General features: G+C 28.9%; 1 protein-coding gene across 1 annotated transcript in view; it reads left to right on the plus strand.

Moving 5' to 3' along the window:
• The window catches only part of Gycalpha99B (guanylate cyclase 1 soluble subunit alpha 2), a 305,824-nt gene that overhangs the window by 43,208 nt on the left and 237,543 nt on the right, over window positions 1-25,073 (plus strand). Inside the window, exon 3 of the mRNA XM_089226659.1 lies at window positions 12,811-12,881. Coding sequence (XP_089082785.1) covers window positions 12,811-12,881 — 71 coding nt within the window. The remainder of the gene's footprint in view (window positions 1-12,810; window positions 12,882-25,073) is intronic.

Consider the following 25,073-nt stretch of genomic DNA (forward strand, 5'->3'; position numbering starts at 1 on the left):
TGTGTGTGTGTGTGTGTGTGTGTGTGTGTGTGTGTGTGTGTGTGTGTGTGTGTGTGTGTGTGTGTGTGTGTGTGTGTGTGTGTGTGTGTGTGTGTGTGTGTGTGTGTGTGTGTGTGTGTGTGTGTGTGTGTGTGTGTGTGTGTGTGTGTGTGTGTGTGTGTGTGTGTGTGTGTGTGTGTGTGTGTGTGTGTGTGTGTGTGTGTGTGTATGTGGTATCTGATTTTTAGTCGACTACATTTACTATCATTCGTTACGGATTTTGCAGCGTCGCAGAAAGATGTCGTAGGTAAACAAACAACGGGTTTTGTTTCTTTTTTCACCCTTGTGCACACAGACACACAGACTCACACACAGGCACACAGACACACAGACACCCACACAGACGCGCACGCACACAGAGTCTTGTCGAGTAAGTATGTTGTACCTCATATAATATACTTGTCAAGTATTTAAATAAAATACAAGTTAACTTTAATTCTATAGTGATTTTACATTTCTGATTTATTATATGTTCAATATTGAAAAATTGGTATTCGTTCATTTAAGACCTTCTAGAAGGGTTCATTTCAATGCCCCCCCCCCCAATACCAATTTTAAAATTTGAACTTCTGATCATGCCAATCGTTTGTGTATCTTTTGAGCAGAAATGTGTACCAGGTCCCGACATTTGTGTACAAAAACTTTACCCTCTATCACAAAAACAAAGTGAGGGGCCATTTTTTGAGATCACTTTTTTTGAAAATTTGTAATTTTAAGTGTGCCAAACGTTTGTGAAGAAATTTGCATCAATTCCCGATGTTTGTGAACAACAATTTCCAGCACTATTCCTAAAAAAAAATTGGGAGGGACATTAAAATGGAACACTTTATTTTTTAAATTTGATACATTTTGTGTATAAATAAGTGCCGTTTAGGTAATAAGTAATAAGAATTTACAATTGCCAGGTAGTTGCCTAGAAATAATAGGTACATAATATATATTCTATATTTAAATTTTGTGTTGTCTGAAAAATTTAACATGTTTTAACTTTTAAATATTCCTCTAGTCGGATCATAAGTTATTAATTTTTTAAAAATAAAATTTTTGAATTATACAATAATATTTGAACCGCACAATAATTATTATAAAGTATAAACTATATTTGAATATAACTTACTTAAATGTTTGAGTTAAATATATATAAATACATTTTTTATATCTGTATTGCCATTCGTATACTTATACTAAAGTACAATATTGGCTTATACGTTAGTTTTTTTCCTCCATGATATTTTTTGATTATTATCATTTATCAATCATATCAAACTTGCACTATTTAACCCATAGAGTAATATAAGTATATATGGGTATATTTTATGGATAATTTTGTATTATTTTTTTTATTAAATCTTGGTTTTAGGCTTTTTTAGTTCAAATTACATCTATTTTTTTTTTTAGAATTTTAATTCAAATTACATTTTTTAAATATTAATTTATCGCTTTATTATATGTGTGTTAAGTCGCCCCTCCCCCACGACCAATCTTTTTGAAGGTTAAAAATCGTTAAAAAAATTAAATATAGATGAATCAAAATTCAATAAAAAAATCAAATATTTTTTTTTCTATAAATTGTGTACAAAAACAAACATCCACACACACGTCAATACATTCATTTCATAGCTAAAATAAATATTATTATCATACAAGTATATTCTTGAATTTTTAAACAAAAAACTCACCAAGACAATATTTTTCGAGCTGAAGAGCTCCCATATATTATCATAACATACAGTTGGGAATTCAAAAGTACCAATTTCAATAAAATTGTATAAGTAATATTCATATGACTTGCAAGCACCTGTATACGGAAACAAGATCATTGTGAGTGGAACATATTATTATCTGTAAGCATGACTTGCTAATATCGTTGCAAAAGACAGACGATTGTGCCTGTGACGTCTTTTCTCAGTTGTGTTTGACGTTAAAACCATGGTGGCAATGATGGCATGCATATTATATAGGTTAGTAAACTTCACGTGTTATATGTTATGGGTAAAATATTAATATTATAATACAATGTTTTTTTTTAGGATAACAACATTTTTCTTTTCATATTCTACAGTAAAACTTTTTTTTGTTTGTTGAGGATTATGATTTATTATTTATTATTTTATTAAATATCGAATATATAACTGATATTACTTAATAAGTTTTAGAAAAAATAAAAAATTCTAAAAACTTAAAATATTAAAAACAGTAAGCATTTTTTTTTTTTAAACCCATATATTTACAGACACAATGGCTGTTTGGTGATAAAAAAAAATCGCCATCTACTTGTACCTTCATTATTATTTTAATATCATGAGGTTAGTCCGATAGTCTCGCATACTTAGGTACACGACAACAATGAGCACGCAAATATCCATGAACAATTCCACGACGGTTTCGTGTGTTTTTGAGTAAAATTATATTATTCAGCATTAAATAGTGCTTTTATTCATTTACTGGGTGTATACACCGTCGTGTCACAATCTCGAATAAGCAATAAAAAACACAATATCCTTAAATTATTCCAGTATAAAGTTTAAGAATTGCCTAAAATATTTATACTAATAATAATCAAAAACATTTAAAAGTCAAAAACGGTACCGTCACTTTTATAATTTACTTTATAATATATTTTACTTTTATTACTAGCCATCAGTGGCGCAGAACCAAAGACATTTATTTCTATATTTCCTTTTTTTTTTATGTTGTTAAGGCTATAAAATTTCGTAGATCAATTTTTATGGTCTGACATATATGTTTAAAATGGCATTGTATTTTCGCATTGTACTATAAATTATAATACACAAACATGCTGTTATTTGTTTTTATATGTGGTATGCAAGACTTTTTTAAATGTTTTCATATTTATTTACTTTATGCGATCAGTGGTTAAAAGAAAATTATTTCTATACATTTACCTTAATATAAGATATTTTTTTTAGTTTTCTGAGTACATAGATATGTTGTAAAAAGTATTAAACCAAACAATAACAAATAACGTTAAAGATTTTAAATAAAAAAATAAACTTTTATTATTTAAATCTTCAATTAATTTTATCTATTTTAATAAAATATTTCTTATTTAAATTTGTATAACATAGTATTGATTACGAAATATACAAATTATAATATGAAATGTGTCTGTACATAATTTAATTTCAAGAAAAATTTACCAGCATTTATTTAGTAAAGCTTTTATATTTTATATTAGGTACTATAATGACAAAACGGAATGCTGAAATTTCCAAATGATAACCTATCGTCCTTTTTTTTTTTTTTTTCCTAGTTGACTACCTATTGCAAGATTACTCTACAACTCACGTTGAATGACAGTTTTAGTATCTACTCTTGACAAATTTTATATTTATTTTATTTTTTATCATTTTCTATCATGCAAATACGAATTTTTTGCTCTTCAGACTTTAACGGCTAGATAAAGTACGTAGACGCATGCAATTTAAAATTTTTTACTCTTTCAAGTTTTTATCACTATGTTAGACATCTATTCAGATTTGTGCCGGATAACGTTCTAAACATGAAATTTTATAGTTTTATAATATACTCATTAGTCAAAAATTAAATTATATATGTGTTACATCGTTGTGTTAAGCAAATATTAATCACGTTTGTCACAATATTGTTCAATTTATATTATAGTTGACAAATAAGAATATTTCAAAAATTAAACATTTGGCGATCTGAAATGAAAATAACGTTAAAATGTTTCTTGACTATTTAAGTAGTTATAAAGTTGAAATTATATATTTTCAGTAGAGATACTTTTGACATATAATTCAATAAAAAATAATATTTAATTGTTATTTAATGCAGTAAAATAATATAATGGCACATTTTCACTTTGCAGAAATTGACGACCTACACAAAAATAAAAGTCTAAAAAAAGTTTAAAAGAAATATACTTATTACATACAATTGTGTTACTCGCCGTAGGTGTGTTTTAAATTGAATTAAAAAGGACCGTTTTAAACTTAATACGATACTAGCTAGCGAGAACAGTTGAAAAATAAATAGTAGAAATAGTTTTATAAAAAAACTAGCTAGTTTAAGAGTAGTTATAGAATTTTATTGGTATATACCAAGTCAATCATAGGAACTCTGGAAAAATTAACATTTACTACTATTACATCTTATTATTTGAGCAAATTTTATATTAAAATATTTATTGTTTGTTAAAAACTCAGAAAATATGTTTGGATATGGTGAATGAAACATTCCATTCAACTTTGAGTCAAATTATATAAAACCTAAATATTACTCAATTATATGTATTGGCAAATAATATTGTGGTCACAATTCGATTTTATACATATTATATATATATATATTTTTTTTTGATGTAAATTAGACGCAGTTGGCAATAAAATAAATCTAGGATAAACGCATGACATAAATACATGACACCAATCACAAGTGCTCCCGTTAATTTAAATAAATCTAAATTATTTCAATTATTTGTCATCTTATATTTTATATATACATTAGTACATTATGCATACACTGAATCGAAAAAGAACAAATATTGTATAAATGTTAATTTATTATGTTTATATGCAATTATTTTGAACCGTTCGAATAAATTACGACCATGAATTTACGATTTAATTTATTGTTTTATATTAATATCAAGCGTTGAGTACGTTAAATGAAGCAGTTTTAGTTGATATATGGTTTAAATAAAAATAAAAATAAATATTGATGATATATTTGGTACCCGGTACCTGAACATAATAGATAATATTTTACACACTTTTTTCAGGGCATCTAGATATTTGGACTGTTGTGCTGGTGTCTTATTTCTTAAGAGTTTACAGTATTTTATTCTTGTAGTCATAAAAAATAATTAATTTTTTTTATAAGTAAGAAAAAAACATTATGTATTGTTTTTTATGCCTTACATTCTACATAATTTATGTCTAAAGTACAAAAAGATTTGACTCTAAAAAAATAATACTTACTACTAGAATAAACAATTGCCTCTGAAAATACAGATAAGTATTGCCTCCTTATAAAATAAAAACCGTATTGTTCTTCGTCTGCTCTACAAGTCATAACCAAAAAAATAAGGAAACACATTTTGACAGCTCCGTTTTTAAAATTTTTTTTTGCTACTATTATATTATGTTATTGAATCAATTGTTTTTAAATTGTTATTTTCATGTAGGTACAGTTCAATTTCCAATCCTTTTATCTCACTAATAAATGTATTTTTAATGGTCGATATGATGACATAATACAGGTGACAACTATTTACTATATAAATGTTCATAAAAAATAATTAAATAAATATTATATTATATAGATAAAAGTCACATTTTTTCTAGATAACAGTAAAAGCTTCCAGCGTAAGCTTCAATTTCGATAATGTCAATATTATCTGTTACCTATCACAAATTGAACTGTGCCCTTAATACATGGTTCAGAATTGAAACAATTTCGTTATTGTCAAGGAATATTTTTTAATATAATTTAACTGAAAAAAAAATATTTTTGGTTTAGTAAATTTTACAATATATCAAGTTTTTGAGTGTAAGATTGTAAAAAAATTAAATTATAGATCATAAGTAATTTACAATACTGCACATTATTCATCATTAATGGCTAAATTTGTCCGTAGCCCCAGCTGGTATCCTCAAACATTTAGTTAAATTATAAATAATGATTTAAAATATATTGAATGATCTTCTATTCTAATGTTACAATAATTAATATGAAATTTAAATCAAAATCAATGTTTATCATAACAATGTAAATTGATTTTCATATTTTCACTCTGATAAACGTCTAGAGATTTTTATATGCAAAATAAGTTCACAGGACGTATGATTCATCAAGATATATTTTTACGATTTAACTCTGGTATACGATACGTCAAAAAGTTACAGAGAAAACGTGCTTTAGTTCTTTTATAATTCTTCCAGTAATGATGTTGTCATGCCAAAAGTTGACTAATAGTTTTGCTTTGATATAATATCATAAAAGTTGCATATGCGACTTGGGCAATTCATAGGACGTAGACGATATGAGAAAATATGATAAAAGATTATCATATTTAACAATCATCGAAATTGTATAGAACGAAAATTAATTAATCTAAGTGATACGAAAAGATTCTTTTAATTTAAAAAAGAACTAATTGAAATATTTAATATTATCAGGTAAAAATCTGACATCGTTCTATAGATCGATGTTTATAAACAACAAAATAATTAAATGTTTTCATAACATTGCGTTGTTCAATTTAGTTGTTCAAATACAAATAACGAAATAAACTTTTATAACAATATTCTATAAATTTAATGTACCTTATCAACTATAGAAAAAATACAATTGTACATTAATTTAACTATTGTTATTATTTTATTTTAACTGTTAATATCTCAGAATTTTATAGTACTAAACACGTTTTGATATCAGATAAAAGTTTATTTTGAAAAATCTTGGAAATTATACTGTACCATCGATTCTGGTTTTTTCTTAAAAAAAATTTCTTTTATACTTTTATTTATCACGGACACTGGGAAGTATAAAAAAACCTACAAAGTTTATGGATAGTAGAACTGAAAGTAATTTTATATGCATTACAATATTATAAAAAAAGTCTCACCTTCGGCATAAATATTTTTTTTCATTGTATACGGGAATGTCCGATTGTTCCACTTGTTTTGTTTAAAAATATACGATAGAAACTTATGTATATTAAATAAACAAGTTGAAATATAAATATTCATATATTTTGCTTAAAAAGCTTCACTCTATGCATTTAGAATAAAATAAAATAAAAACAATAATTCGCTGCATATTTGATACTTATAGCTGTACATAAAACAATGATTCCACACAATGCAGTTCATAGTACAATTGTTTGTTTTGAAGTAAACATTGCTTACATCATTATATTAAGTATTAGTTTATATCCTTTTAGGATTAAATTGTTGAAATTGAATTTCGGGTATCTCGAAAAGGCGTGTCTTTTGTAAAGTATAAGGGATCGGGTTAGTTCGACTTATCCAAAATTATTGCAGGAAAGTTTAATCATTTTCTTTTATGACTTTCCAATATCATACATTTTTGCTATAGACATAATAATGTCAGCATTGAAATAATGCTATCATACTGAGGAATACAATTTTGTATGGAACTTTTTTTAATTTGTATAGTAGTTTCAAAACGTTTGATATTGAATTCATATACGATTGTACATTTGTACAAAGTGGCTGAAGTCAATAGTTTTGTATTTTCTAGTTTTATTTTTTAGTATCGCTACACAAATTATTTTTTAATTGGATCGATATTTAGCAATTAACTGCGTAAAAATGTGTGTTTATTTCTACAAATTTGCATTAATTTGTCTTATTTAATTCGATAATAATATCATGTAAGTTCAGTACTACAGTATATAAGTACCTAATATTATATTGTTTATAATTTATTTTTTCACATTGTTTTAAAAAATAATAATATTTAAAAGTTGTAATCGTTAATGGTTAACCTTAATGGTTATTTATGGGACCACGGCGATCATGACGTCATTTCCGTTAATCAATATTAAAAAATATTTTTCAGAACAATCGTGTCACACATTATTATAAGTAATATTACATATTTTGATATATATGGATTACATAATTTTTTCAGTACATAAAAACACGTACATGAATGCCGCTGTTCATTTACCGAATACTCTGTATCAAAAAGACAAAAACTATTGGACGTACGTACAGAAAACAACTTGCTATAAATGCCATGACCGTAACGACGTTAGGAGGTATTAATATATAATATATGTACATATATTATATTATACGGGTACAATAAAATATTGACGTCTTTTCTGAGTTCTGTGTGAACTCGATTTGTGGGGTACCTACGGGTTGCATATTATATAATATTGTAGGGATGCGTCGCTGCGATTGGAGAGGATTTACAGTAGACTTGAATAATATTTCCTGTACCTATGATAATAATATTGCAAGAAAGTTGTTATACGACCACGGTGAAGCAATATATTATATTATAATAGTAGTATAGTTAAAACAACCGTTGTATTATATATATATATATATATATATATATACAGTGAGATACTTGACCAAATAAACGGGACGAGGTACCTAGATTTTTGATTTTCAATCCTGCCACCATTCCCCATTTTTCATGGCAATTTAGTTTTTATAGTCATTCCAATGTGTACTATTAAATCGACCAAATAAGAAAGTCAAATCAACTTATGAACCTACGCAATGTGTTTAATCGAATGACGTATTATCGAGAGTAATAATAATAATAATAATCACCTAACATGTTATGCATAGTGTTGTATTCTATGAAATTGTAAAATATTATTCAATTCACACCTACAGTTGAATCGAAAACTATTTTTCTAATGAAACCCAAAGATGATTGCTGTCTAACAACAGAATTATACAAAATTAAAAAAAAAAATAAAGATATACCTTGCTTAATATCCCTAGTTTCCTTACTCAGACAAGATTTATGTAAGTGCCATGTTGCCCGAGGTTGTTTTGGTTCAATGTCTCTATTTGGGTCTGGCTATCATATTATTTTCAACATCTAGTATTATAGTTTATATACATTAAGTTAACATCGAATTCGATCAGGTATTAACTAACAAGTAATTACTTAGTAAATTGAATTAAAACATTTATTATCATATTGTACAAACATATAATAGTCACGACTTTCGGTGATCTAATGTACCTACTATGCGTCCATTGATATCGCAATTTGTAAACAGATAAGTTCAAAACAAATAAGATACTTAAACACACATTTATTGGCAATTTTTTTTTTTTAAATAAAATACGCCCTTAACTACATGCATCGTGTTTGATTGTAATTATCAACTAGAACACACTTACCGTATGTACGTTTATTATAATATTATGGATAGTACTATACGTAGGTATTGTTGAGTGACACGCGTGTCTTATTGAGGACATCGATGAGTTGTGATACGACAGGTACAAGTCGTTCGCTCAGATGATTGACGGGCACACATGTCCTCGGACCGGTGGAACGGATTATAGTAATAATAATTAATAATACACATACTGCAGGTATCTACATAATATGACAGATTTATGACGTCGTTATAGACAAAAACAATCTGAATATTGTATTAAATGAAAATGGACGGGATAGTGAGTGGGAGTTTGCAATATTTCCGAAACAGACGAAGATAGCGTCGTTTACATGGTATGATTGTGTTCATCTACGGATTGTAAACTTTTTTTTCATTACGACTATTTCATAATGGTGATTCAATTGAGACACGTCCTCGACGACTTTCTGGACGTTAGAATTCAACGCTATAAAAAAATTCATTACTATCACGACCGTGATGATCTTAGTGACAAACATAACTGAAATTGATGTAGGTGGTTTTGGTGAACGTCGACGTTTACGGAAGATGTTACACACTATTACACATATAGATGACTATATTTTGATTTGGTATATGCACAGATACATGGTTTGTTTGGTTTTAACACCAACGTAAAGGAGAGAATAGCAATATCATTACATTTGCCTTCAACAAAAGCTTTTGCTTATAGGTGGTGAGATTATCATGCTGAATACTGCCATTGGAAAAAAAAATTATCGTTTGTTTGCAAAATATATTATATTATTATTTACCTGATACTATAATATAGTGTTTTATATAATTTTATTAATATACGATATTATATTGTTTTTTTTTTTTTTCAAAAACAAATTTTATTGACGTGAATAGATAGTTTAGTAATTTATTTTATTTTTAAAATATTTCATCCAAAAATAATTACTACCAAATGCATGGCATACGTAATATGCAACACATTAAGTGGGCACCTATGGGGAGTAGGGAGTAGTAATGTTCACACAGATCCTCCCCTGCTGTCGGTTCAAACAGAAAAAAAAAAAAAAAAAAAGAAAGTGGGCACCTATAGAACAGCATTAAATTAATAATTTACAATTTCTCAACGAATTATTTCACGAAATTTATAACAATTTTTGGACCTTCAACAAGCTGATCTAATACGTATCTCAAATCTATATTTCAAATATGTATTTGTCATTCCCAATTCATCATCCATATACATAATATGTGTTCCTTGTAAAAAGAATTGTAACATGTGAATGACATCTATAAATTCCAATTTAAATCTCAAGGTTAAATGAGGATATAAATTATGATTTTCTATCTAAATAGGATGGTAATATTTTTACACCATATTTAAAAATTATACTTGTTTAAGAACTGGTAACTTACCTATATTTTCGTATATATTAATAGATGCATTTAATTATTTAAAGATTTATAATATTATTATTACGTGCAGGTTAACTTGAACATACTCTTGACGGTAAATTTAACATCCATTCCGTTAGTTTCTCAATATATTTTTACCTGGTTGGTAATTATTAAGTTTCCAATTTCATCATGAGTATTTAGATTTAGAAGGATATGGTATTCAATATTTGTGTTAAATTTCTATAATATTCTGTTTAATATTTAAAATGTAAATAGGTCACGATGACTATGTCTTAATAGATTAAAAATACATTATCAGCTGATAAACAATATCTAAAATAATTAATAAGTACACACTCTAACAATTTTATGACATTTTTCAAAAAATATATACTTTAAAATAAACTATTGGATCCTTCTTAATAAATTAAGCCTGAAATGTCCATAGAATTGATTAAATCACGTGCCTTATGCATTTTAAAACCATGTTAGAACTATATATATATATATTTTTTTTATCTATTCTACAAATTAAATTTGTCTCTTAATCTCTTTCTTTATTACCTATTTACTTAGCTTGTTTATACTATATTAATGTCTAATTTAGGGCGATAGAAAGATTAGTCAAAATTTTCACAACAAGTGTACTAATTCTCAGTCTAAAAATAAAAATATAATTCATAAATAACCACATTGACAAATGGAAAAAACAACACATTTTGTGAATGTTCAAATATATAAAATGTAATTTTATAATATGATTCAATATAAGGTACTGTCATTGTAATGTAATTTGAAAATATCGAAAATACATAAGAATAATAATTTGGGTTCGTGAAATTTGCAAATCATATTGTGTATCTAAATTTTACAAAAGCTGTCCGTCAATCATATGCAATTGGTTAGAATTTGTGTTTTGTTAGATCCTAATATTTTCTCTATTTAATTTTTTGAAATATATTATACCAACTCCATGGCTAGCATTTTAATTGTTCTTAACAGAATAACAGAACCAAAGTGATTTACCTAAAAACTTATTTAAACATTCGAATTTAATTTCTATAATTGAAAAAAATAAATAAATATTTGTGTCATAATTTTCGTTCAACTACTATAATTATCATTGTCTATAACATATTCATATTAATAGGTCTTTAGAAGTAATCTGGCATCATGTAATTCTATTTGTTTAAAAAAAAAAAAATTGTAATAAAAAAACATGTGTTGAAAATATACGTGCATGCTATTTTTATTTAGTTATTTATTATATATTTCATAACATTTGTGATACTCTATGATAACCACCTAGTGCATGTGCCCCGGATCAGCATCCTAGATCTGTTGCTGAGTATTATTATATATCCTTAACAAAAAAATAGATAACATTTATTTATGTTTATAAATAATGCATAATACAACATAATAACATAAATTTTGATATCAGCAGAGAATCAATTTGATGTTATAGCTTTATTTCACATTTTGTGAAAACGATGAATAAAAGATGGATTACAATTTTACGATATTTCATTAGCTACACCCTACGGATCTGGCCCATTCAAAGGGTAATCGTTGAAGGAGAATGATTTATGATTGTAAAAAAAAAGTGCAATTTGTCCATTTCGCCTTTCAATCGTTACAAATGTTCGCCAAATTTGTTACTCTTGGGGGTGTTGCATAGTAAAAACAGTCCCAAGAGGGTCAGCCAATTGATGTTGGGTTGAGTTTGCGTACGCCACGCCATTGTTCGAAAATACGTACACTGTCGAAATATATCCAAAAACCTTTGGTAGTTTCAATAAACTACCAATCGAGTACTAAGGAACCCTTTTGCGTTAAATTTGAGAGAAATACTCTCTTTTGAGAGGACTTATATGTACAATATACAACAATTGTGTGTATAATCTATAATGGAAATGTTTGATCATAAAATTTTGAACAATGAGTATTATATAGGTATCTATTGTATTGTCAAGCCTATTGCTCCATAATGTAATGTATGAAAATAACACTATGAAATAACGTTATAAAATATGTATAGTATTTTAGTTTCGTGTTATTTTTTTATGATTTGATTAATATATATATATTATTTTTTACAATGATTTCTCATCAATTTAACGTATATCGATCATATTTTATGAGTACAATTCGTTCGTTGGTAAAACGGAATATTAATGAATATTAATAACGGAAAAAAAATTAACAATCTGTCATAGACATAACCGTTATTTAATTTTTGTGCCCCTGTGAATCCATTTGAAAGCTAAATGGAGTGCCATTAGAGAATAACCGCTTTCAACGGATTAATTAAATAAATTGTGATCCACCAAGGTTTACCGGCGTTATTACCTCATCGTTGTCACCGTTTCATCACCATTTTATATATATATATATATATATATATTGTTTTAACGCAGTTTTATGTTATTTCATTCAAATGTGAACTTAAAATGTATTTTTGTTATTGAATAATTATCATTCATTTTTATCACGGTTTGTTTCAGAACGATGTGATTTATTCAGCTTTCAAGTCCATAGTCGAACAGACCGAATGTCCGGCGTACAGTAAAATACTGTGAGTACCTACCCACCTATTATATTATTATTATTAGTAAAGAATTTATTCATTAAACATATTGCGAACAATTTTATTTGGTTTTGAAATTAACGACAGTTATTTTAATGGAATGTCAGATTTCGTATTATGTGGAACGCGATAGGGCCCAGAATATTGTATAATATTATTATTTATTATTAAATTATAGTGGCGCAACGCAAACAATAACAACAACAAAAACATAGCAAACAGTTAGGTTTTTATTTGTGCCGATCGATATTCCGTGTGGCTTTTATACCCTTACGCGTCGAGTGTCCGCTCATACACTCGTCCCGTGTTTTTGACAGAATTTGGCGGTGCACAGTGTGTTTATGATTTTACTGGATTTGTGAATGTTGGTGTTGATTTAATAATGCAACGTCCTGTGTACATTTTAGTCACTTAATCGGCTATGTAAGTAATATTGAAAAAGGTAATTCGATGAACTAATAAAACGTATTCTATTGATGGATAATATTTATCCATTCAATATAGGGTAAGTGGCAAATGCTTCATGTGTGTAATAATAGGTACATCAAATTGATAGTGCGATGGATAAATACAGTGATTGTTGGCTGAACCACGATAATTTTATTGTTTAGAATTTGATAAGGTACAAGTGCGTGCAATGTATAATATTATATAATTTAAATCACGTTCTCATCTAACATAATAATCACACAAGTAATATTAGAACATTATAATGTACTGTCGAAAAATCGGTTTAAATACGTATATTGTCATAAATAAGTACTCGAAATCATAACGATTGTATTCAACTTTGATTTATAATACTTAATCGTGTTTCATCGATAGACTAATAAAATTGAATTAAAGCACCACTAATAACCATTGTAACTAATATTGTTTGTTCAATCAAATTGGATTATCATTTTAATTATCATGAACAGATTACGGTCACATCATGGCATCAATTTTTATGTCAATAAGTAGTTTGTTAGTAATAAAACATTTTAAAATTATGAAATGCACAATTATTTACAAGTGTTATATATTTAAAAAAACAAATAATTAACAATAATATATTTATTTATAGTCAAACGATTATTATATTATAATATTAATATGATTAAAACAAACATTTTTTTCGTTTTTAATTTGATTTTTTTTAAATACAAGGTACTTAAAAAAATAAAAATACATTTGCTTACATTGAGTACGAACATTATTAATTTTAGTAATATTATTTATTCTTGTAAAATATAAAATCATTTCTTCTTAGTCTGTTTAGATTGATAAACTCATCAACGTTAGGTAAATTGTAATATATTTCGATACACAGTTTATATATAGTTGTATTTCATTAAGAATACCTATATAAAACGTTGTTCATAGTCAAAACAACTAATAAGGATATAATTACTTATATTATCACTGATAAAATATTTACGAGATAAAATAAAATGTATGGTTACAAAACTTTCACATCCGTCGATTTTTCAGGAACTAAAAAATATATGTTAGTTCATTTTAAATCGCATATGTAAATATGGTTTTGGGAATGTAGCATAAATCATACTTGTTATTGTGAACAATTTCATTTCAAATCTAGGAAAAATTGTTTTTTTCTCATAACAATAAAAACAAACCAAAAGCTCATTCTAAATACATTAAGATTTCTACACAATTTATTCGGGTACGTAGTTTTGCTTGGTCATACCTTGTTTAACGGTTTCTTGGTACTCAAAGCAGTATAACCTTGAAGCAAATGGATGAAAGAGCAGAGTAAAAAAAAATACGTTGAATAAATTGTGTTGCAAACAGAGGCATCATTTATGGAAGAGGAGGAAACGACCACCACATGGGCGTTCGTCATGCCTCTATAGGTTTATAATGGAAGTCGTCTGCAAAGCGAATCTTTACACACCCTTTGCCAAACACAATTTTTTCCTTTATTTTCTGTTTATAGCAGATGAATACTTTTGAACTTAAATGAAACAATTCGTCTTATAAGTTCAAATCATATTGTAACACGAAGAATCATTGTTTCGAAACTAAAACGCGTAGCACTTTTGTAAAATGATACAATAATATCATATAATAATTTTTTTTGTACCATAAAAATAATACAAGCAATTTATAATATAAAGCTTTATTATTATAACGTGACGATGAATCGTTTAAATACTTGTGTAACACACACTCACATACTCATACCTATGTGTCTACATAATTCATATCAATTTGATAGCAAAATGAATAAAATGCGACGGCAGTGAATAATGTGACGAGTGTTATCAACGATTAAAAAATGAAAAACAATCTCTGGCGTTCAATCTCCATCGCCTTCTCTCTTCGTGATCGTCAAGAGTTAGTGAAAGAGCATGCGCGGGTGGATTGTTAAAACGATGGATATAGGTATTATCAGCGGTGTGGAGGTAAAAACGTTTTGTTTGTCCGGAAAAAACTCGAGTGCACTCACTTAATTACGTGGTCGTGTTATTGAGCCCTTCAATTAGACCTCTCTCTCCAAACTTCCCTTCCCCGATCTCTCATTCACGCTTTTTCACTCCCTCATCACTGCAGACTACGTATATTCTCTCTTTTTCATCTTTATTCTCCGTATCTCTGTCTATATCGGTTCCTCTTCACGTAAACCGCAGCCACTGTTTCCACCAAAACCGCTAAGCGTTCAGGTTAATTACACAGTTATAAACAGCCACCATTGCCGCGGGTGTGTGTGCCGCCGCCGCTGTTGAACTGTATCAACAAAACTTTACGGGAGATTCATTAAATTGCACATCAATAAGAAAATAACGACCGATGTGACGACGGAGAAACAATAATAAAATCTATAAGAAAAAAAGAAACAATAACGGATTTCCGAAATACTGACAACCGATTAGTATAGTGGCTATACTATACACACACGACTATGATCGATTATTCACCCCATTGATTTTCTTCATTCGATCGAGTATTATACAAAAATACCTACTTCCGTTGTTGTCACCGATTATTGAAAAATTGGTTAGGTATTTCATAACATTATACCTGTTCCCGAGAGACACCGCTGGAATATCGCAAACCATCGTTCGGTATTCAATGTAAAATAAATTGTTGTTCAAATTTGTTTTATATAATATTATTAGATCTAGATGTATTATTATATTAATTCAAGTAACACAACCTTATGACATTTTTGAAGGAAAAAATATGTTTTCAAACTTTAATAATATTATATTTAATATAAACCATTTTTTTTTTTTTTAATTTTTTTTATACGTTTTTAAAGTATGGATAAGCAAAATAGTTGACTAAAAATTTGAAAAGCATTCATCCTCACAAAACAGCTCTTACATACATTTTTAATTGTTCTCCTTTAGTATATATCTACTTAGATTTTACCCATGTTATATGAAATAGCTATCCAAAATTTAAAAGAAATCGCATACAATTGCATACAAAAGAACAAAATAAAATCATAGCTGTGGCTTGGCATGGTTTGGTTTCTACAATCATTTATGCTATACGTGATTGAGTGTACGCACCACCCACTGTCACTAGTTTCCGGATGGGCGACCACCTGGGTTCTTAGTGTCAAAAATCCTGTCACGTATTCCAAACCAACCGTAACTTCCTTCACAGTTAGGTTTAAATAAAAATAATCATCCAATGGCCTATTTTTCACATGTTAATTGTTTATTAAAATAACAGAAAAAATTATAGACGTTTGATTTATTTTAATCGATTAAAAAAATTATTTTTTTGTTAAAATAAATATGCATCACTATGGTTTAATTCTAATTACAATATACCTAAATAAAAATTGTTTTAAAAAAAATCGTCTTAAATATAGAACGCAGTTCCTCGTCGTACGCCGTACGAGCATGACCTATGGTATATTCACCTGCTCCGTCACTCACGATTTATATCGTGTTTCTTTCCCTATGGAAAATTCTATACCACTGAGTTCTTCAACGTGTTTACACATCGTCGTCAGCAGCTCCCAGATCCCATTCCGGCCACACGTATATTCTATCTAATTTTAACCTATTAAAATTATTTATAATATGTTTAAACATAAAATTCACACGCACTTGCTTACCCTATAACTAAACCAGGGCTCGGTCCACGTGTTGACCTTTGGACTCCAACCAGATCAGCTATGTCACGTAACCAGCCTACAGTTTCCACAGTTACGATTGTCAGCAATAAAATCGTAAACAAAAATAATACGACAAGATAAAAACTAAGGAAGCCGGAAGGTAAACGCACCTTATTTGCTTCATCCACCCCCCCCGTCTTCATCGTCTGCCTTTATTGTCTAGAACACAAAATTATTTGTGACACCAAACCGCTATGAAGTTCTAATCGCTAACCATGATAATCCAAACCTTGATAACGACATTGGCATCAATAGCTAGCATGAAACTCTCAGTCAGGGGCAATCGAATACTACACATGACACACCAAAGTCTACTCTCCCTCCGCCCATATTTATCAAAGGCGTCATTGTTTATATTATAAGATTACGAAATAGTATCAGTGAACTAATTGGTCCAACCAGCTTTTTCTGTAAGTCCTCTATATATAGCCCACCTAAAAATTCAAACAGACAGCCCGGACAACTACAGGAAATTAATCCGACTCCTTAAAGAAATTAAAGCCCAATACTATACATACCAACTCCACTCGGAAAAATCCTTAAGAATAGTTGTAAAAAATCTTCATCCAACTACCTCTGTTGATGACATGGTTACAGCAATCGAAGAAATTGGCCACTCAGTTAAAAATGTAATAAACATCAAACACCATCAAACAAAAACTACACTCCTGGTGTTCTTTGTTGATATCAACCCTCAAGAAAGTGATATATTTTCTCCGTCACTGCAATATACAAAAGTCAAAATTGAAGAACCATATAAAAAACGGGAAATACCATAATGTCTCAACTGCCAGTCTTATGGCCACACCCGAACCTACTGCGCTTACCCCCTAAATGCGACGACAGCCATCCAACATCTTCCTGTATAAAACCTCCAGAGCTCCCTGCAAAATGTACTCTCTGCTCCGGCCCTCATCCAGCTAACTATAAGGGTTTTCTCATCTTCAAACAACTCAGACAGAAGCGTCCCAACTTCTCAAGTAAAACCACCAACATCTCAAGTAAAACTGCCAGCATCTCAAGCTACAACTCTCAACTATCACAGCCACCCAACACCTCCAGCAGCCCAGAATATCACTCTAACAAAATGAATACCCTTCAACTCATTCATACGTACATATGCAAACGCGGCTAAGAGTCCCCCTCCCAACAATCACCCCAACCCAAACGATAATAATGATACCTCTCTCACTAAATTTCTTGATGAATTTAATTCAATCATAAATCCCCTATTATCCCTCCGCGCCCAAGTCCTCTCAAACCTCATAAATAATTCAAACGTTAAAAATGCAAGTTCAATAATTTTACATCCATCTCTCTCCTCATCCTAACCTGGAACTCTAATGGCCTTACCAACCGTAGAAACGAACTACTAGCCACCTTGCAAAACAGTAGAATTGACACTGCACTCATTTTAGACACCTTACTAATATCACACAAATAAACCTACCAGACTACCATATTATCAAATCAAACCATACAGATGGCACAGCCCATGTTGGTGCTGTTATCTTTATAAGATCCTCTTTATTATTCTACACTCTTCCTCAATACCAAACAGCAAAACAGCCCATATACAAGCCTGCGGAATTGCTTTAATATTAAACAATATCCCGATCAATATCTATTCCATCTACAGTCCTCCTCGTCATTCTATAACACCAACTCTCTTCCAGCATTTCTTCAATACACTAGACCACAGATTTATAATCATAGTCGATATAAACGCGAAAAACATACAATGGAGCTGTCGAGCCAACAACCCTTGTGGTAACACTCTATAATATAATCTATCGCAACAAAATAACTATGAAATCTTGGCTCCTCCTTCTCCAACCTATTGGCCTACATCCGTAAGAAAAAGTCAAGATATCCTAGATATATTTATTACGAAAATTCCAAACAGGCTTCACAATACATTAACCAATTTCAATGATCTATGCTCTGATCACTCGGCAGTCATTCTCACAATAGACACCACTGCCTCCAAACCAAACAAACCCAGTCTCATTCAAGGCCATATGGACTGGGAAGCCTTCAGAACCCAACTTGCTAACCATAGATCTCAAAATTAGATTAAAAGCACCTCAAGACATAGACGACGCTGTTAACACCCTGACAACGTCAATTTAACAAGCAGCATGGTCCTTCTCCACTATTCCTAAAACACCTAATAAACCCAACTCTAATCTTCCAGATTTTTTCAGAACTCTAATATCGGTAAAAAGGAAAGCCCGTGCTGCATGAGAAAGAACTAAATATCACTCTGACAAACGACTATTTAATCACCTAACCAATAAACTCAAAATAATCTTAGCTAAAATAAAATCTGATGATAGGGACCTCCTCATTCCGACAGTAAAAAATGTCGCCAAAACTCAATACAAACGCTTCCACCTCAAAATTGCAAATCACCGAAACCCCCTCATTATAAATTTCTGTTGCAGATTGTACAAATAAAAATAAAAATATCGAACGCTGACAACTACAATACATAATATGTTTGTTCGTAAATTTAAAGAATAATAATACTATTACTTATTAGAATCACAATGATATTGTAACAAGGCTTCCCGACCACGTTGCACTATCATATAACGTATCTTCGATTTGCCATCCTTCAATTATATTACAAAAGATCCCTATAAAATAAAAAAATAAATGATTTGGGAAAACCATTTCAACAGTTTATGTTTTTTTTTTTTAATATTTAGTTGTAAAACCATTCAAGTTTGTTGTATATCAATTTATTCTTTCCATTTCAAATCGTCAACTAATCCAAAATTAATAGAATTCGAATACGTGTTTGTACATGTATATTGTATATAGGTACCTGAATTCGAGGGGTGTCCCACGGCGATTTATTTGTTTGAAGTAATGCAGATTCCATTATCCTATCACTTTGAATAACTAAACATTCGCGGAATATACCATATTAATTCATCCACGGAGAGACCATTATGAAATATATTTTAAATGTATATTAAAAATGTATTTATTCTTTGTTACATGTTGCATTCGTATCAGACTTGAATAAAATAATTTCGCGATGACGCATTTTAATTGTTTGATATATCACGTTGTATTAAACTGAAGATTGACAAGTCTTATGTGCATAATTATTATTTTCGTGTAATATTAAATATTCATTTAAGCTACTTAATTTAAAATATTAAAATGTATTAATTTCATATAACTTTTCCGTCTTGAAATTACGTTATTTAAATGCGTTTTCTTCACAACGAGTTTCAAAAAAGAAAATCTGTATAAATTATATTATCTAATCATAGCATCTAAACAATATACTACCTATATTGTTTATTGGTTAATTTTCCTAAACTCACAAGTATGATGTGGTTAAAAAAAGTTGAATACTTATTATGAAATATCTATATATTATCGAACGATGTTTGTAAGAAAATATTTGATTATAAGAAAATAACTAAAAATATTATTCAAATTATTTGGTGTGTTAGTGTAAAAAAAGCAAAAGACTATTTTTGGATTAAAATATCATATTATAATCGTATTTTTAAATAGTATAAATGAACTTTCAATTTTTAATTCGTTTCCACTAGTGTCCAGAAGTTTTTCAGAATCAAGAAATCATTTATTTTCATTGGGTTATTGTTTTTATTATTATTATTATTAGGTAGTCGACTCTATGTTATTTTATTTTTATATCAATTACTATTACATATTTATTTAGATAATAACTTCGCGTATGTTATGTATGAATAAACTCATAGCTAATTCTGAAAGTGATGTCAAGAAGTTTGGAATGTTAATTTAATTAATAATTTTGCTTAGTGCTTAATGTTCAAAGTTTAATTAAATCTAAATTAATATTTAATGATTTTTCTTATTATTTACTATGATATCGTGTTTTTGAAGTATGAAAAATAATTTCTTATTCCTTAAGATGAAATTAAATATAATGAATATACTAAAATGTCATCATATTAATATATTTTCATACAAATAAATAAGGTTTTAGATTCCTAGTGGAGGAATAATTTAATGGTTTTATGACGATGTATTTATTTTGTCTGTCATCATCTTGAGGATAAAAAAACAACTTTGAGAATAGTTTCTCATAGAAGCCCGGGTCTATTTGGAAGATTTTATTAAAAGAATCTGTAAATTTTTTAAAAATAATCAAGAAATACTAACAAAAACGGAAAGTTGTACAGAAAACCATTTTTTGACAGAACGGATTTTGTTCTATTATTGTTATTTAAAATATAACATAAACAGGTTCCTAAAGTATTCTTCTATTATTAATATTAGATTTTTTTTAAATTATATAGTTTTTAATATTTCGGCTCTATTAATTTTAATTATTTTTTATATGCATTAGTTATATTTCATTTATACTTGATATAAGTTTTGTTTTTATGTAAGACGCCTGGCAATATAATAAAACGTTTCTCAGAAAATGTTCTTACGGTAAATATAAAAATATGAATAATTAGTTTAGTTTAACTAGTTGAAATTTATAAAGAATTTTTTTTACTACCAACTCAATCATCTGAAATATTTTTATGATTTTTTTTACAATAGCTATTTACTCAAAGCATAATAAAATATTTTATATAAGGCGATAAAATTTTCAAGATATTTTTAAAATTTTATCACGCCAATAAAATATTTAACAAAAATCAGTGCAGTAGTGCTGCAAATGTGTCTTAAATTATTAAAATACTGTAACAAAATGCAACAAGTTTTTCTTTCCAGTAGGAATTGAACTCATAATGTCATGGCCAAATCCTAGGCCTTTAGGCGAATTTCTCATAAGACTGTAGGTTATTAGTTGGTTTTTATAATTTTGTATAAAATTATAAAGATATTCCAAAAATTAAATAATATCTTAAAGACTTGAGTTCCATATATTATAAAATATAATTTCCTTTAAATGGGTCATAATATCATATGATTTTTTAATACTCTTTAGATTGTGCAAAACGTGATTACATGCAAACTTAAAAGTCACGATTTTATGACCACAAACATAATCCTAGTACCATTCAGTTTTTAAAAATCTCTACTTGAAATCATTTTCAACGAAAATCTCAAAAGTTTTTTCAACATACAATAAGCCTGTTCTAGCATAATACTGACTCATCTAAAATATCTAGGCCAATAACATGCCAAGTGTATCTCCCTTTTATCTTATTAAGTTATTTATGAACTAATTGTTTCATCAAGTTAACTGTTGAGTATTAACTCTAAGATTTTTTAACGTCATAAGTGTTCCTTTGATTCACATAAAGTGAATGTCTGTGTTAATGTGTCATGAATGTAAACGCGTGTAGGTAATAATATATACAGTGATTTCGGAGCAAGTTATTCAAACATATTTTTTTTTCTTCCATAAAACACAAATTATTAATCCATAATAGATTTGCAAGAAATCCTATAATAATAAACACGACAAAATCGTCAACAAACCTATATACCAATAACTCTTTCATGTCCTTGGATTTTACATACCAATACGTTAAGAGAATCATTGCTAAAGATGTACATGACCAATGGGGAAAAAAATGGGCAAAACAGACAACCAAATTACACGAAATCAAAAGAACCACATACCCTTGGCCGTTCCCTGCAAACATATCCAGGAAACACCAGACAGTTATTACTCGCCTCAGGATTGGACATACCCATATAACCCACCAACACCTCATGAAGAGGGGACAGCCCCCTGTACCGTCTGTGGCTCCCCTCTCACCGTCAAACACCTCCTCACGGATTTCCGACGCTACGAAAAAGCAAGGAGAGATTTGAACCTTCCGGACCAGCTCTCCGAATTACTCAGTCCCGAGCAGAGCAACCTCACAACTACCCTGGAATTTCTCCGCATCACAGGACTTCTTAACAAAATTTAATACAATAAGTTAACGCAATGTTTCATTGTTTTCTCTCTTTTATATATTGTATGTCTACATAAAAATGTATTACTATGTATAATTTTGTAAATATAATGTTCGTCCAATGGCCACAGTAGCCGCGGACTTGATTCTATTAATAATAATAAAAAAAAAACCTATATACCATAGAAATTGAAATTCCCTAACAAAATTTTATAAGCCGATTAATTAATATAGTTTACGTGGGTAATGTAGTGTTGGTGGTAATATACATTTAGGCCGTTTATTCGGTTCATTTAATATCATATTATAGGTACCTAGCTGGTATAATATCAAACAAATATAGGTACTTTGCAATAAGCTGTAACCAAGGAATATTTAAATATTTTTAAGTACCTACACTCACACATACGCGTATCTAAATTGTCAACACTGGAAACCAACATTTCAAAGCTAAACCATTCGGAAAATACAAAATGATAAATAAAAGACACACGCATACACGATATCCGTGAAACAATAAATCGTTGTATGTTGAACATACGGATGTACAGGAATGAAACGTACTAAATTATAAAACGAGAAAAAAGAGAAGAAAAGTACATTAAAACGGATAGACGGCCAGGCGGTGTACGTAAAAAAACTTCCGCGTACGTGCAAGGATGTGTATTTACTACCCCCATATAGTAATAATAATAATGGAATGTATGAATATTCTGTAAATTATTATTTTCGCAAAGGTGTGATTTCATGGAAATCGTCGACTATATAATATTATATTCATTTCAGGTTATTGATAGCCATACGCTTTATTGACTTTATTATCTTCGTGTGCTTGTTTCTTATTCTTCCAAAATATTATTAATATAATTAACATGTTAGTTAATACGTAAAATGTAATAAAAAACACTTAACTGATGTTTGATGGATTTTTTTTTTCATTGCACATATTTTCACATGGTTGTTGAAGGGAAAAGAATACTGTTTTTAAAGCATAAAATTCTGTAACAAAATAATATATTTTTAAAGCATAACATTCTGTAACAAAATAATATATTTTTGAACATCTACATGTGCAAAATGTACATTTAACTGCATCGTATTATTGTTATGAGTATTTACTATTTAACGGTTTTATGGCCGTAGAAGTCGTGCAACCATCTTTCACGGATACGTTATAGTACGCTGTTTACGGTCTGCTCTTCATTCAATTCGTTAAACATATCATATTAGTTGATATAGGCTGACTCAAGCGAAAATAGTGTATTTGACAAATTTTACCGCTCCTAAAATTATAGTATACTATCACTGTTTTAAATATGCCCCTCCTAGTAGTGGTTAGTAATATCCTGCCCACCAGTGCTCCTCTCGTGTAATCCTTCGGATCGTGATCACATAAGATTAGCTCATGTTCATTTTTCTGAGTGGAGAGATGAATGTATCGATTTTACCGTGATGTGTATTGTGTGTTTTTATTTTTTTTTGTGTGTCTGTCATCACGTTTCGGGGCAGTAAAAGTGCTTCGATTTTCGACTTCAGTACCTCGTTCGATCAGAAAGTGAATCTAGTTGGTAGGTATTTTTGGAGGCCAAAAGTAAATAATTCTCAATATATTTCTAAATAATCGGAATAAACAAACTGAATATTAAGGGAAAAACGGGAAATTTTACGCACAATCAGTTTTCGACAAAATCGATTTTGGTTTTTGATGTAACTTTTAAAAAAATGACCATTGATACATGAATTTTTCAACGAATTTTTATCTAAGTATATTCTATCCGCCATGCAATTTTCAAAAATGTTCGACTTAAGTTGAATTATTCATAGGTATATGCAATATTCAATCATTATTAATTTTTTTTAAATAAATATCGATGAAAATGTATTTGTTGGGTAGAAAAGCATGAGAATTTAATAAAAGGCTTCTAACACATTGTAACAATAGCAGTTGAAAAATAAAATAAATACATAGGCACAAATTTTTTTTATAAGCATTAAAAGTTCAAATTTTTACTAAATACGTAAAAATTATGGCAATGTTCAAATTATCTTAGATAGAAATTCATAAAAGTTTTTCTTTTTAAATCTAAGATTTAAAAAATTAAATACAAGACTCCTAAAATATTTTTACAGTAGCAATTGAAAAATAAGAGAAATATATGGTCACAA

The sequence above is a fragment of the Diuraphis noxia genome, unplaced genomic scaffold, assembly GCF_037042655.1.
Source record: "Diuraphis noxia isolate RWA-SAM2 unplaced genomic scaffold, SU_Dnox_SAM2 contig0004, whole genome shotgun sequence".
Taxonomy (NCBI): domain Eukaryota; kingdom Metazoa; phylum Arthropoda; class Insecta; order Hemiptera; family Aphididae; genus Diuraphis; species Diuraphis noxia.